This window comes from Sus scrofa, chromosome 17, assembly GCF_054392235.1.
Source record: "Sus scrofa isolate SSC_HxYL_T2T_F1_AM1 chromosome 17, Sscrofa_HxYL_maternal_Yorkshire_Landrace_v2.0, whole genome shotgun sequence".
Classification (NCBI taxonomy): domain Eukaryota; kingdom Metazoa; phylum Chordata; class Mammalia; order Artiodactyla; family Suidae; genus Sus; species Sus scrofa.
In genome coordinates this window covers 48,068,523-48,079,944 of record NC_139399.1, presented here as the reverse complement: position 1 = coordinate 48,079,944, position 11,422 = coordinate 48,068,523, and the positions used below count along the sequence as shown (strand labels likewise).

The 11,422-nt window shown below is 50.4% G+C and overlaps 1 protein-coding gene across 2 annotated transcripts; it reads left to right on the top strand.

Moving 5' to 3' along the window:
• Window positions 1-240: 240 nt before the first annotated feature.
• On the top strand, window positions 241-10,792 carry GHRH (growth hormone releasing hormone). Of its 2 annotated transcripts, none has more exons than XM_005672915.4 (5): window positions 241-315; window positions 4,312-4,412; window positions 4,695-4,799; window positions 8,220-8,339; window positions 10,648-10,792. In XM_005672915.4, exons 2-5 carry the CDS (start codon window positions 4,333-4,335, stop codon window positions 10,661-10,663), a joined length of 321 nt encoding a protein of 106 aa, XP_005672972.1. In that variant the 5' UTR covers window positions 241-315; window positions 4,312-4,332; the 3' UTR covers window positions 10,664-10,792. The 2 variants fall into 2 exon arrangements, with proteins under 2 accessions (XP_005672972.1, NP_001182047.1); NM_001195118.1 differs by having other exon boundaries at window positions 273-433; window positions 10,648-10,786.
• The last annotated feature ends 630 nt before the right edge of the window (window positions 10,793-11,422 follow it).

Below are 11,422 nucleotides of genomic sequence, written 5' to 3'. Positions count from 1 at the left end.
CTCTCTTCTTCTCGGAATAATATAATTTTTTTTTTTTTGCTCTGTCCGTGCTCTCGAAGATAAAGGGCAAGTTCAATACGAGTCTGAATTGGCGAGGGGCAAAACCTCTTTCCCCCGTTAGGGTTTGTCAGTGCGATGCTAAAAACGGTCCTTTGGTGGACTTGTGTGTAATTGATTCTCTGACGCTGACAACACTTAGGAAAATGAAGGTATAAATGATGCGAGTACCACGCAGGCGCTGAAGCAAACGGCGAGCCCGAGGCCCGTGGAACTGGAGCCGCGTCTTCTGGCAGAGGGAGACCTGCCACATCGGAGGTGAGAGGGGGGTGGCCCTGGGGGCCGGGCTGGATGGGGGCAAGACAGTTGATCTTCTCACCAGTTCAGAGACACCCAGTTCACCAGGCCCACTGCCGTCTTCTTTGCCCGTGGACTGGTGAGTACCTTTTAGGCCCCTTGTTAGTGGCTCTGGAACGTGCTCTTGATGGTTGGCGCCATTTTGAGGTTGTCTTGGACGCTTGGCCACTCAGTCCTCGGAGAGGTGGCAGGCAGACATGTGCCAGGTGTCTGTCAGGGGCAGCTGAGGTCTCGGTGCTCCTTCATGGGTGTGGGGGTGGGCTGCTAGAGCAAGGCACCCGCTGGCTAGATTCTCCTGCCCACAACGGGATTCTGCCACGGACCCGAAAGGAAGCAAGTGGCTGTGCAAATCAATACCACTCACCGATTGCTCAGGACCGATTTAATACAATTGCCTGGAAATTGATAACGTTTTGCTTTCTTGCTCAATTGCAGCCGCACTCCTTACTCTAGGTTTTAGACACAATGACCTGCTCCTGAAGCTTGTCTCTTGACCCTTCGGGGCTTCAGGGATCCTGAGTATTTGCGTCTTTTACCATAAGCCACCTCCAACCTTTCTGGAAGGGGGTGGGGCACCACCCTTTTGAATGACCGTTCAAGATGCTTCCTCACTAAAAACTTAGATCTCCCTCAACTTAGAGCACTATTGCTGGAAACAGTTTATAAACAGAGTCAGGATTGGGGGGGGCAGGGTTCTTAAATCACACAGTAGAATATTCGAGAAAGGTAAAAGATTTGTTTTTTTTCCCCCAGGAGTTCAAAAATGGCCTCGCTAGTTTGGCACTTGAGATCTGACCTCTGTCGTCAGTTGAAGGTTCATCTGCAGAATTCTTGTAGCATTCTTGGCACCAAGTCTGGCAAAAGGTGCCAGCTGCTGTGAATCAAGTGCCCATTTTTCCTGAAGCCAGACAACCTCGAATATATCTAATGACAAAATTAGTTTGTAAGCACTGTTGAGAACTGACTGATACTTGTAATGATAGATGATAAACCCTAAGATGACTTTGAGGCCATCAAGGAGTTGTCGGTGGTGCTGTTGGATATGCACTAGATTTAATTCCATGAATTCTAGCTCCTTGGACTGGCCATGTGGAAGATATCTGTCAACAGCTAGCTTCTCCGCTGTTCTCATCTCATAGGCTGGGTTATTCTTGTTGTTTTCCTTTTTTGTCCAGTGGGATTTTGCAACCACATGGATTAGGTTCTCAGCCCAGAGGTTACAAGGGTGTCATGACCCATCCCTCGGGCATGTGGTTTATAGCAAATGTGGTGCCTCTTGGTGGACCAGACTATGAGGTTACCCCACCTCATTCCTGAATGACCAGGGGTCATTGGACTTACGTTGACTTGCCCCCCAAAGACTGCCCTCTTATCGGGCTATTTTCAACTCCCTAAAACCACTGGCTGTGCATAGGAACACGCCAACCAAGCAGGTGTTCCTGTCTTTCCCCCTTATTTCTTCCCCAGAGACTTAGTGACAAAGAGCAAAAGCATGTGGTCTTCTCAGAACCGTTTCCCACGCACAGGTGATGAATTCTGAGGCGCCCGCATGAATAGGGGATTGTATCTGAGAGGGCGCCTCGCGGAGCAGGAGGAAGTCTGCTGGCCTGGGAATCACGAGGCCCCTTCTGAAGTGCCCACTCCGAGACTAATTTGTTGGAGGACCACAGAAAAAGGCCCTTCTCTTCTCTGGGCTCATTTCCCTGATGGTAAAATAGAGGTGGTGATACCTGCTCTGGAGGACAAAGGTGGGGGTGTCCTGGGAATCCCTTGAGCCAGCCCTGGGAGAAGTGGTGGCGGGTGGGGAGACCCAGGGGGAGCCTAGGCCAAGAGCAGGGGTTTGGGTTTCACTCTGGCGGGGATGGAGTGCCAAGGCTTCTGAGAGGTGAGTGAGTGATTAAGGGTCTGGATGTGCCCTGGTGGTTAAAGGACCAGCAGGACAGAAGGCAAGAAAGCCCAGGCTGCAGCTGGGAGACGGAAGAGCAGTGGTGTGTGGAGGAGATTTTCTGCCTCCAAATATCTCCCTGCTGAGGAAACCAGCAGTGGACCAGCTCAGAAAAGGGGGAGCCAGTTGTGACAGTGTGATGAGAAGGGCAGAAGACGAAAGACCCTCGGTTTGGGGGACGGGGTCTAAGTCAGGTGCAAAGCGCATCTAAAGGGCTTTTCGTGGGAGCTCCTCCTGTGGCACAAGGGGATCGGTGGCGGCGTGTTGGGAGCGCTGGGACATGGGTTCGATCCCCAGCCCAGCTCAGTGGGTTAAGGATCCAGCATTGCTGCAACTGTGTCTTAGGTCGTGATGGCAGCTAGGATCTGATCCCTGGCCCGGGAACTCTGTATGCCTCAGGGTGGCCAAAAATAAAAAAATAAAGGGCTTTTCGTGTGGATGGAGGTGCAGAAGCTCTGGGAGGCACAGCAGGTAGACATCGAAGGGGCTGCCCTCGAGGGCCGATATCACGGTCTCATCTTTTCTCTGGCCCCAACCCTCCCCAGAATCATGAAAGCTTAACAAGAATTTGCAGCAAAAGGGGACTTGGAACTTGATGCAATGAGAAAAACCTCCTAACAAGAGGAGCTGCCTGGAAATGGGACAGACTGGCTTGGAGGTAGTGAGCTCCCTGTCACTCACTGGCAGTGAGTGTTTGAGCTGAAACTGGAGATTGTCTGTCTGGGGGGAGAGGGCGCACGTCAAAGAGGAGCTGGTGACTGAGGTCTGGACCGCCCCCTCCTCTAGCTCTGGAGGTGCAGGGGTCTCAAGGCATGCCTGGGTTAGTTGAGACCCCAGTGTCTGGGAGAAGGGGGGTGAGCCCAGAAAAGGGAGTGGATTCCTGCAGCGCTGGCTCTGCCTGCCGGAAATCCCTCCTCAGCAGGACCAACTGGAAATGGAACCTGATGGGCAGATGGTCCTGGCCTCTCTGGGGCTGGCTGGGCCTCCAGGGCGGGGGGCTGCATCCCCATGGAGTGGACATCCTGCGGAGAGGGGGTGCCCCTGGGATATGAGAAGACCCAACTCTTAGGTGGCCGAGACACGCCGAAGCCAGCCATCTCTGCCACGCACTCGGTCTGCGTTGACGGCAGAGGCACCTCCCCTGCCGAGGCGCGAGGCGGGCTCTCTCCCCTGTTGACTGTTCTTCCCCTAATTGCATGGTGTCAGCAGGCCCCAATTAAGGATAATTACGTGATCTATGAGATGCTTCTGCCTCACGGGCTCCCCAGGCTCCCTGGTTTCTATCAGGACTAGAAGTCTTTGGCAAAATCTAAGCATCTGGAGCAAGAGGTATAGCCTCCCCCCACCCCACCCCCAGCTCCACACAAAAACAAAGCAGCCTGCCCTCTGAGCATCAGAGGATTGTGGAGAATTCCCCACACACCACACCCTCCAGGTACCCCATCTCATGCTCACAAGGACCCTATGCCCTGGGCAGAGTTAGCAACTCCATTTTGTGGGTAAACGGAGATCCAGAAAAGAGAAGCCCCCCGTCCTGGGATGCACAGCTAGTGATGGATGTGAACTCTGATTTGTCTGACCCAGAGCCTGAGCTGTTAGTCCCGCTCACCGCTGTCAGTGCCGCTGATTTAGAGGACGAAGGGAAGATGCTTGCTTTCCCCTGCTTCCTCGATGAGGCCTGAATGCCACGTGCAATGCCTCACAGCCAGGGGCAGGTTCACCATTATCCTTCACTTAATACGCAACCCCGTGAGGTCAGCCGGGTGGCTTTATCATACCCATTTTACAGATGAAAAAAAAAATGAGGTCAGAGCTTGTGTCTAGCAGAGGCCAGACTTGAACCCAACTGTGTCTGACTTCCAAAGTCTGTGTTCTTTTTCCTGCCCCACAGCTTCCAAAGGACAAGGACCAAAGCTTGCATGGGGCCAAGACCTGAGCTGGGCCCAGCCAGCAAAAGGTGTCCCAGTGGCTATGGCTCCAGCTGACCTTTTCCTCCTGTCTGTCACTCCCAGGTGCCACCACAGGGGTGAAGGATGCTGCTCTGGGTGTTCTTCCTCGTCACCCTCACCCTCAGCAGCGGCTCCCTCAGCTCCCTGCCGTCCCAGCCCCTCAGGTAAGCAGTCCTGACAACAGGCCCTGGGGTTCCTGCCAGCCCACTGCTGTCCGTGCAGGTGTGGTGTCAGGGGATGCAGAATTGAGCTGTCAGCTGGCCACAGGCAGCCTCCCCTGCTCCTCTCTGGGAGGGAGGTGGACTCCGAGCCCCAGAGAGGTCACCCCCACCCTCCTCTCTAGGGGGTGAGCAGGGCAAAGGGCAACAGAAGGACCTTACTGAGATCCGGTGAGACAGCCCACCGGCCTCCCACCCTGTCCTTTGACCTCTGACTCCTTCCACTAGGATGCCGCGGTATGCAGATGCCATCTTCACCAACAGCTACCGGAAGGTGCTGGGCCAGCTCTCTGCCCGAAAGCTCCTCCAGGACATCATGAGCAGGCAGCAGGGGTGAGCCGACATTCTAGTGACTTCTTGCACTCCAAATGCCCCTCAGTTTGCAGGGACCAACTCTGGTCTCTTCCCTTGCTCAGTACCTGTCATTTCGGGAGTTGCCAAATCTCAGCTTACTTCTAATAAATGATCATTGGACCCCCACTATGTGGTTGTCCCCATTACCACTTGGTTATGACTCTGTGCCAGAAACAAAGGCTACATGGGGACAGGTACACACCTTTGACACAGCGCCGGGCACAGAGTAAGCCCTTGGTAGTATTAGCCATTTTCTTAGTTTCATTGCTCTAACAACTCTGCAAAGGAGGTACTCTTACCCCCATCATACAGAAGCTACATTAATAGCTTCCAAAGGGCACACACCAGAGTGGCAGAGTCAGCATCCAAGGAGCCTGACTGCACAGCTTGAACACATTTTATGTTTCTTTTTTCTTTTCGTTTTTAGGGCTACACTTGCAGCATATGGAAGTTCCCAGGCTACACCAGGGCAGCACCAAACCCGAGCCACGACTTCAACCTACGCCACAGCTCATGGTAACTGGATCCTTAACCCACTGAGCAAGGCCAGGGTAAACTAGTCAGGTTTGTTTACCTCTGAGCCACATCAGAAACTCCCTGAACACATTTTGGTTTTTATTTTGAAAAAATTCCACGAGTTCCTGCTATGGCACAGAGGGTTAAGGAACCAACTTCAGTGGCTCAAGTCACTGCAGAGGTGTGGGTTGGATCCCTGGCCTAGCACACTGGGTTAAAGGATCCAGCACTACCACAGCTATGGCACAGGTCACAGCTGTGACCCTGATTCAACCCCTGGCCAGGGAACTTCCATATGCCATGGGTGCAGCCATTTAAAAAAAAAAAAAAAAAATCCAGGAGTTCCCGTCGTGGCGCAGTGGTTAACGAATCCGACTAGGAACCATGAGGTTGCGGGTTCGATCCCTGCCCTTGCTCAGTGGGTTAACGATCCGGCGTTGCCGTGAGCTGTGGTGTAGGTTGCAGACGCGGCTCAGATCCTGCGTTGCTGTGGCTCTGGCATAGGCTGGCGGCCACAGCTCCGAGTAGACCCCTAGCCTGGGAACCTCCACATGCCGCGGGAGCGGCCCAAGAAATAGCAAAGAGACAAAAAAAAAAAAAATTCCAAAATTTCAGAGAAGTTTCAGCAATAATACAAAGAGCTTTCATATATCTTTCCTCATATTCAACAATTCCTAATATTTTTATTATATTTGCTTGCTCTATATCTGTACATCGATACACTAACCCATGTACATATTATTATTATTGTTTTGCTGAGCCATTTGAGAGTGAATTGCTGTCATCGTGACCCTCTACCCTTAAGGACTGCCTGTGTCCTAATATCCAAACAAAGAATACTCTTTGAGGAGTTCCCGTCTAGCATAGTGGTTAATGAATCCGACTAGGAACCATGAGGTTGCGGGTTCGATCCCTGCCCTTGCTCAGGGGGTTAAGGATCCTGCGTTGCCGTGAGCTGTGGTGTAGGTTGCAGACATGGCTCGGATCCCGCGTTGCTGTGGCTGTGGCGTAGGCCAGTGGCTACAGCTCTGATTAGACCCCTAGCCTGGGAACCTCCATATGTCATGGGAGCAGCCCTAGAAAAAGGCAAAAAGACAAAAAAAAAAAAAAAAAAAAAAAAAGAATACTCTTTGAGGAGTCCCCGTCATGTGGCTCAGGAGAAACGAAACTGATGAGCATCCAAGAGGACACAGGTTCCATCCCTGGCCTCCCTCAGTGGGTTGAGGATCTGACGTTGCTGTGAGCTGTGGTGTGTGGTCCTAAAAAGACCGAAAAAAAAAAAAAAAAGAATACTCTTTGACATAATCACAGTGTAATCATTTCTAAGAGTCCATATTCAAATTTTACCAGTTGTCTCCCCATGTCCTTTAGAACAATTATTGATATTCCTCATTCAGGATCCAAACTAGCATCACAGGTGGCATTTAGTTGTCATGTCTCTTCAGTTTTTTTTCATCTGGACCCATCTTTCGTGATACTGACTTTAGTGATTAGTAAAGGCCAATTCTTGGTAAAATGTCCCTCATCTTGGACTTGCCTGGTCCTTCTTCATGATTGGAGTCATGCTGTATAAAGGAAGTGATGTCTCACCCTATCACGAGGCAGCAGGTGTCAATTTCTCCCATTTGCAATGGTGACTTTGATCCCTTGGTTAACATGATATTTGCCAGGTTTCTCCTCTGTAGAGTTAACATTTTCTCCGTTGTAGTTACTAAGTCACGGGGTTAGTAGATGCAAACTGTTACATTTAGAATGGATAAGCAATGGGGTCCCGCTGTATAGCCCAGGGAACTATACCCAACCAATCACTTGTGATGGAACATGATGGAAGATAATATGAGAAAAAGAATGTGTGTATATATATATATATACATATATATATATATTCATTATTATGCGTCACTTTGCTGTACCACAGAAATTGACAGAACATTATAAATCAATGATTATTTATTTATTTTTGCCTTTTTTAGGGCCTCACCTGTGGCATATGGAGTTTCCCAGGCTAGGGGTCAAATTGGAGCTACACCACAGCCACAGCCACAGCAATACCATATCCAAGCTGTATCTGCAACCTACACCACAGCTCATGGCAACGCTGGATCCTTAACACACTGAACGAGGGCAGGGATTGAACCTGCGTCCTCATGGGTACTAGTCAGATTCCTTTCCACTGAGCCATGAAGGGAATTCCCTAAATCAACTATAATTTAAAAAAAAGAATTCAGGGAGTTCCCATTGTGGCGAGCAGATATGAATACGACTAGGAACCATGAAGTTTCAGGTTCCATCCCTGGCCTCGCTCAACAGGGTGAGGATCTGGCATTGCCGTGAGCTGTGGTGTAGGTCACAGATGCAGCTTGGATCTGGCATTGCTGTGGCTGGCATAGGCCGGCAGCTGTAGCTCTGATTAGACCCCTGGCCTGGGAACTGTCATATGCCGCAGATGTGGCCCTAAAAAGCAAAAAAATAATAAAATATATAAAATTAAAAAAAGAAATTCAATGAAGAATACTAAGTCATCAGGGGGAAGATATTTGCAAAAGTATATTTCATAGCTTATAGTCTTCACTCCTATATATACCACCTTTTTTTTGGGGGGGGGCAGAAGTCCCAGGCCAGGGATCAAACCTGCACCACATCAGCGACCCCAGCCACTGCAATGACAACGCCTTAAACCGCTGCACAGCAAAGGAACTCCTATACGGCCTTCTTAAATGTTGCTGAGTACTGTCGGGTACGAGAGTCGAGAGTCTATGCCAGACATTGGCCTCGGCACAGAGACACCCCCAGCTCTGCTCCCTTTGCCCTGGCTTTTCCCAGGCCTCTCTGTGTCCTACCCAATTAGCAACCTCAGGTGTTTATCTTTGTCTGCTCGAATAGGGAGAGAAACCAGGAGCAAGGAGCAAGGGTACGGCTTGGCCGTCAGGTGGACAGCATGTGGGCAGACCAAAAGCAGATGGCATTGGAGAGCATCCTGGCGACCCTGCTGCAAGAGCACAGGTAGGAATCCGTGTGCACGTGTGCCTATGTGTGTGTGTTTAGGGACCTCGGTGGCTTCCTTCCCAGAGGGTAGCCAGGGAAAGGACAGAAGCGCCTCCTTTCCAAAGGCGCGGGGCTCTGCCAAGCAAACTGCGGACGAGGGCCCTCCTTCCATACATCAAGAACTGGAAGAAGGAGAGAAAACGCATGCCGGAGACTGGATCTCATCCACTGCTGTACCTCCAGTGTGTCTCAAGAGGCCAGGCTCAGTGTCTGTGTCCAGAAATATTACTTACTCAACAGTTCTGGGATAGGACCCAGGAACCTGAAGGGTTTTTTTTGTTTCTTTTTTGGCCACCCTGAGACATATGGAGCTCCCGGGCCAGGGCTCAGATCTGAGCCACAGTCATGACCCACACTGCAGCTGCAGCAATGCAGGATGCTTTAACCCGCTGTGCCAGGCTGGGGATCCAACCCGCATCCTGGTGCTGCAGAGATGCTGCTGATCCCATTGCACCACAGCTGGAGCTGCAGAACCTGAAATTTAACCAGGTTCCCAGGGGACTCTGCTGCTGATGGTCTGAGAGGCATGCCCCTGATCTCTTGCCAAGTTCACAAAACTGTACTGTCAAAGGAAGACCAGCCCTCCCCACACCCTCAGGTGGACTAGTGTGAACAGTGCTCCTGAGAGGGAGGGAAGGGAGTGACGGTCATCTCCCATCTCACTGACCCTCACATTCCCCCTGGGAATCAGGGAAGATGAGGAATGAGTTTTCCCATTTTATAGAGGAAAACAGAGACAAAGAAAGGGGCACCATCAGGGACTAGGCAGCCCTGAGACCCTCACCCAAACTCCACAGACCAAGTTTCCCCAAGAGGACCTGACTGTTGGCACAAACTCTGCTATAATCTCAGAGCCTGGCTTTGAACTGTGAGCATAAACAGGTCCCGGCAGGTCTCTGCCAGGCATTTCTGGACCAACCAGCTCCCAGCAGGGCTCTCTGTGTGTGCCCTCACCTTCGTCCCAGCCTAATTAGACACCAAGAGCTCACAGATCTGGCCAAAAGCAGTCCCGGGGAGACGCAAGCAGCAGCAGCTGAAAGGCAGCGCACAGGGGGTGAGTGAACCAGCCTGGGAGGCAGGATGCACACCTGAACCCCAGCCCCACTTCTGCAGCCGGCTCTCCGCACACAGCAAATCAGTTTCCCAGTTCCCTCCTCCAGGAAAGGAGTGGGTCAGCTCCAATTACTGCCAAGGTCCCTTAGGCTAGAATTCTAAAAATAATGCCCCTAAGAATAATGCCTCTCACGCTGAGATTAGGTAATCATTCCCCTGCTTCGTGGCTCCCACCAGACCCCGGTGGGGTGGAGTGGCCCCGAGGAAGGCCAAGCCCTAAGAATGCAGGCTTTGTTCCTGTGGTTAAAAGCCAGAGACTTCACAGAGCTTGAAGTCAGAGAGCAGCAGGAGGGGCCTGGAGGCTGCTCCAGCCATTGTTTCCCCTCCAGTTGAACTGCTGCAATACTAGGACCTAACTGGTGGGCCTGAAAAAACATAACAAAATGCGTTCTTATACCTTAATGGCACAGAGTAGGAGCTGGCAGATGGCATCCTCTTGCATCCACCTCCCTTTATGTGCATATAACAGTCCTGTAAGGTAACAAGTTCAGATTTCTCCATCTTCCCATCCTTTGAAAAGCACCCAAAAATGGCCAGGCTCTGGGCTGGGGGTACAGTGGCGGTTTTGGCTCTCATGGAAATCATAATGCACTGAGGCAGACAGAGATTAAACATGTACTTGTACAGTGGGTTATTTAATTTGTGGTAAATGGTAAGAGATGTTGGGGTGGATGAATGTGCGTGCTGGAAGGAATAACTCGATCTAACCTGGTCTGGGTATTATGGTGGCTGCTGCTTCTTCTCCTTCTCCTCCTTTTCCTCCTTCTTCCTCTTCTTCCTTTTTCTTCTCCTCCTCCCTCCACCTTCTCCTTCCCCTTCTTCTTCTTGTTTGGCTGCATACTTTGCATGTGGAAATTCCCAGGCCAGGGATCAAACCCACACCACAGCAGCGACCTGAGCCACTATAGTGACAACGCTGGATCCTCCACCTGCTGAGCCACACAGGCAGCTCAGCTTCTTTAATGGGAGGTGACTGGCCCAGATCTCACTGGGAGTGAGTTGGGAGAGCTGGGACTAAGATGGAGGTCCTTTTGGGACCCCAGCAGTCAGTCTTGACACTGGAGCCTCCATCACCCTAGTTCCAGGTGCCCTGTCCTATTTTCTCTTACTCCAGTGCCCCCAGATTGAACTTTCTCTTCTTTTTCTGCAACAGGAATTCCCAAGGATGAAGATTCTGCCTGTGTTTTCTGCTACCTGCAGCTGAGACAAAACTGCATCCAGTTAAAGCTATTTAATTTCTGACCTGCTTTTTCCTTTATAAATACAATAAAATTCCCCCATACTGGTCTGCATTTCAATTTCCTTTTATCTTCAGCCTATTTTTTTACATGCTTTACATAGTTACATTTCCAAAAATGGTATCACAAGATAAAAAAAAAAAAAAAAAAAAAAAAAAGCTAACATTTACCAAACACTCAGAGACCCAGGCCAGGCAGCTTCACATGTACAGTCTCACGTGCTGCTCACACAGCCTAATGGGAGGTGTCAGCACCCTTCTCGTCACTGATACGGAACTGAGGCACAGAAGGGTGAACAGAATTGCCATGGTCACAACTGACAAGGAGAGAGTTGGGATTCAAACCCATGTGGTCCAGCCCAGAACTGGGCTCTTAAACACATTCATCCACTCTGGGTAAAGTCATCCTTGATCCACTGGTGACGTAGGAGCGATACCATTTAGTCAATTCAACAAATACCTACAAAGCTATGGGCCAAGAACTGTTCTAGACCCTGGGAATACAGTCGTGAGTAAAACAAAGCCTCTAACCTCAAACAGCTTATGTTCTAACAGGGGAAAGAATGAAAACAAATACAGAAGATGTAAGATGGTGGTGACTGCAAAGGGAAAAAAATTAAGGGGATGACGAGTGCTGGAGGGCATTATTATTTTTTAAAATATTTTTATCTTATTTCATTTTATTTTATTT

Coding starts and splice junctions, on each gene's coding strand:
- GHRH (XM_005672915.4), top strand. CDS start 4,333: ATGCTGCTCTGGGTGTTCTTCCTCGTCACCCTCACCCTCAGCAGCGGC. Junction 4,413..4,694: donor CTGCCGTCCCAGCCCCTCAG/GTAAGCAGTCCT, acceptor TCCTTCCACTAG/GATGCCGCGGTATGCAGATG. Junction 4,800..8,219: donor ATCATGAGCAGGCAGCAGGG/GTGAGCCGACAT, acceptor CTGCTCGAATAG/GGAGAGAAACCAGGAGCAAG.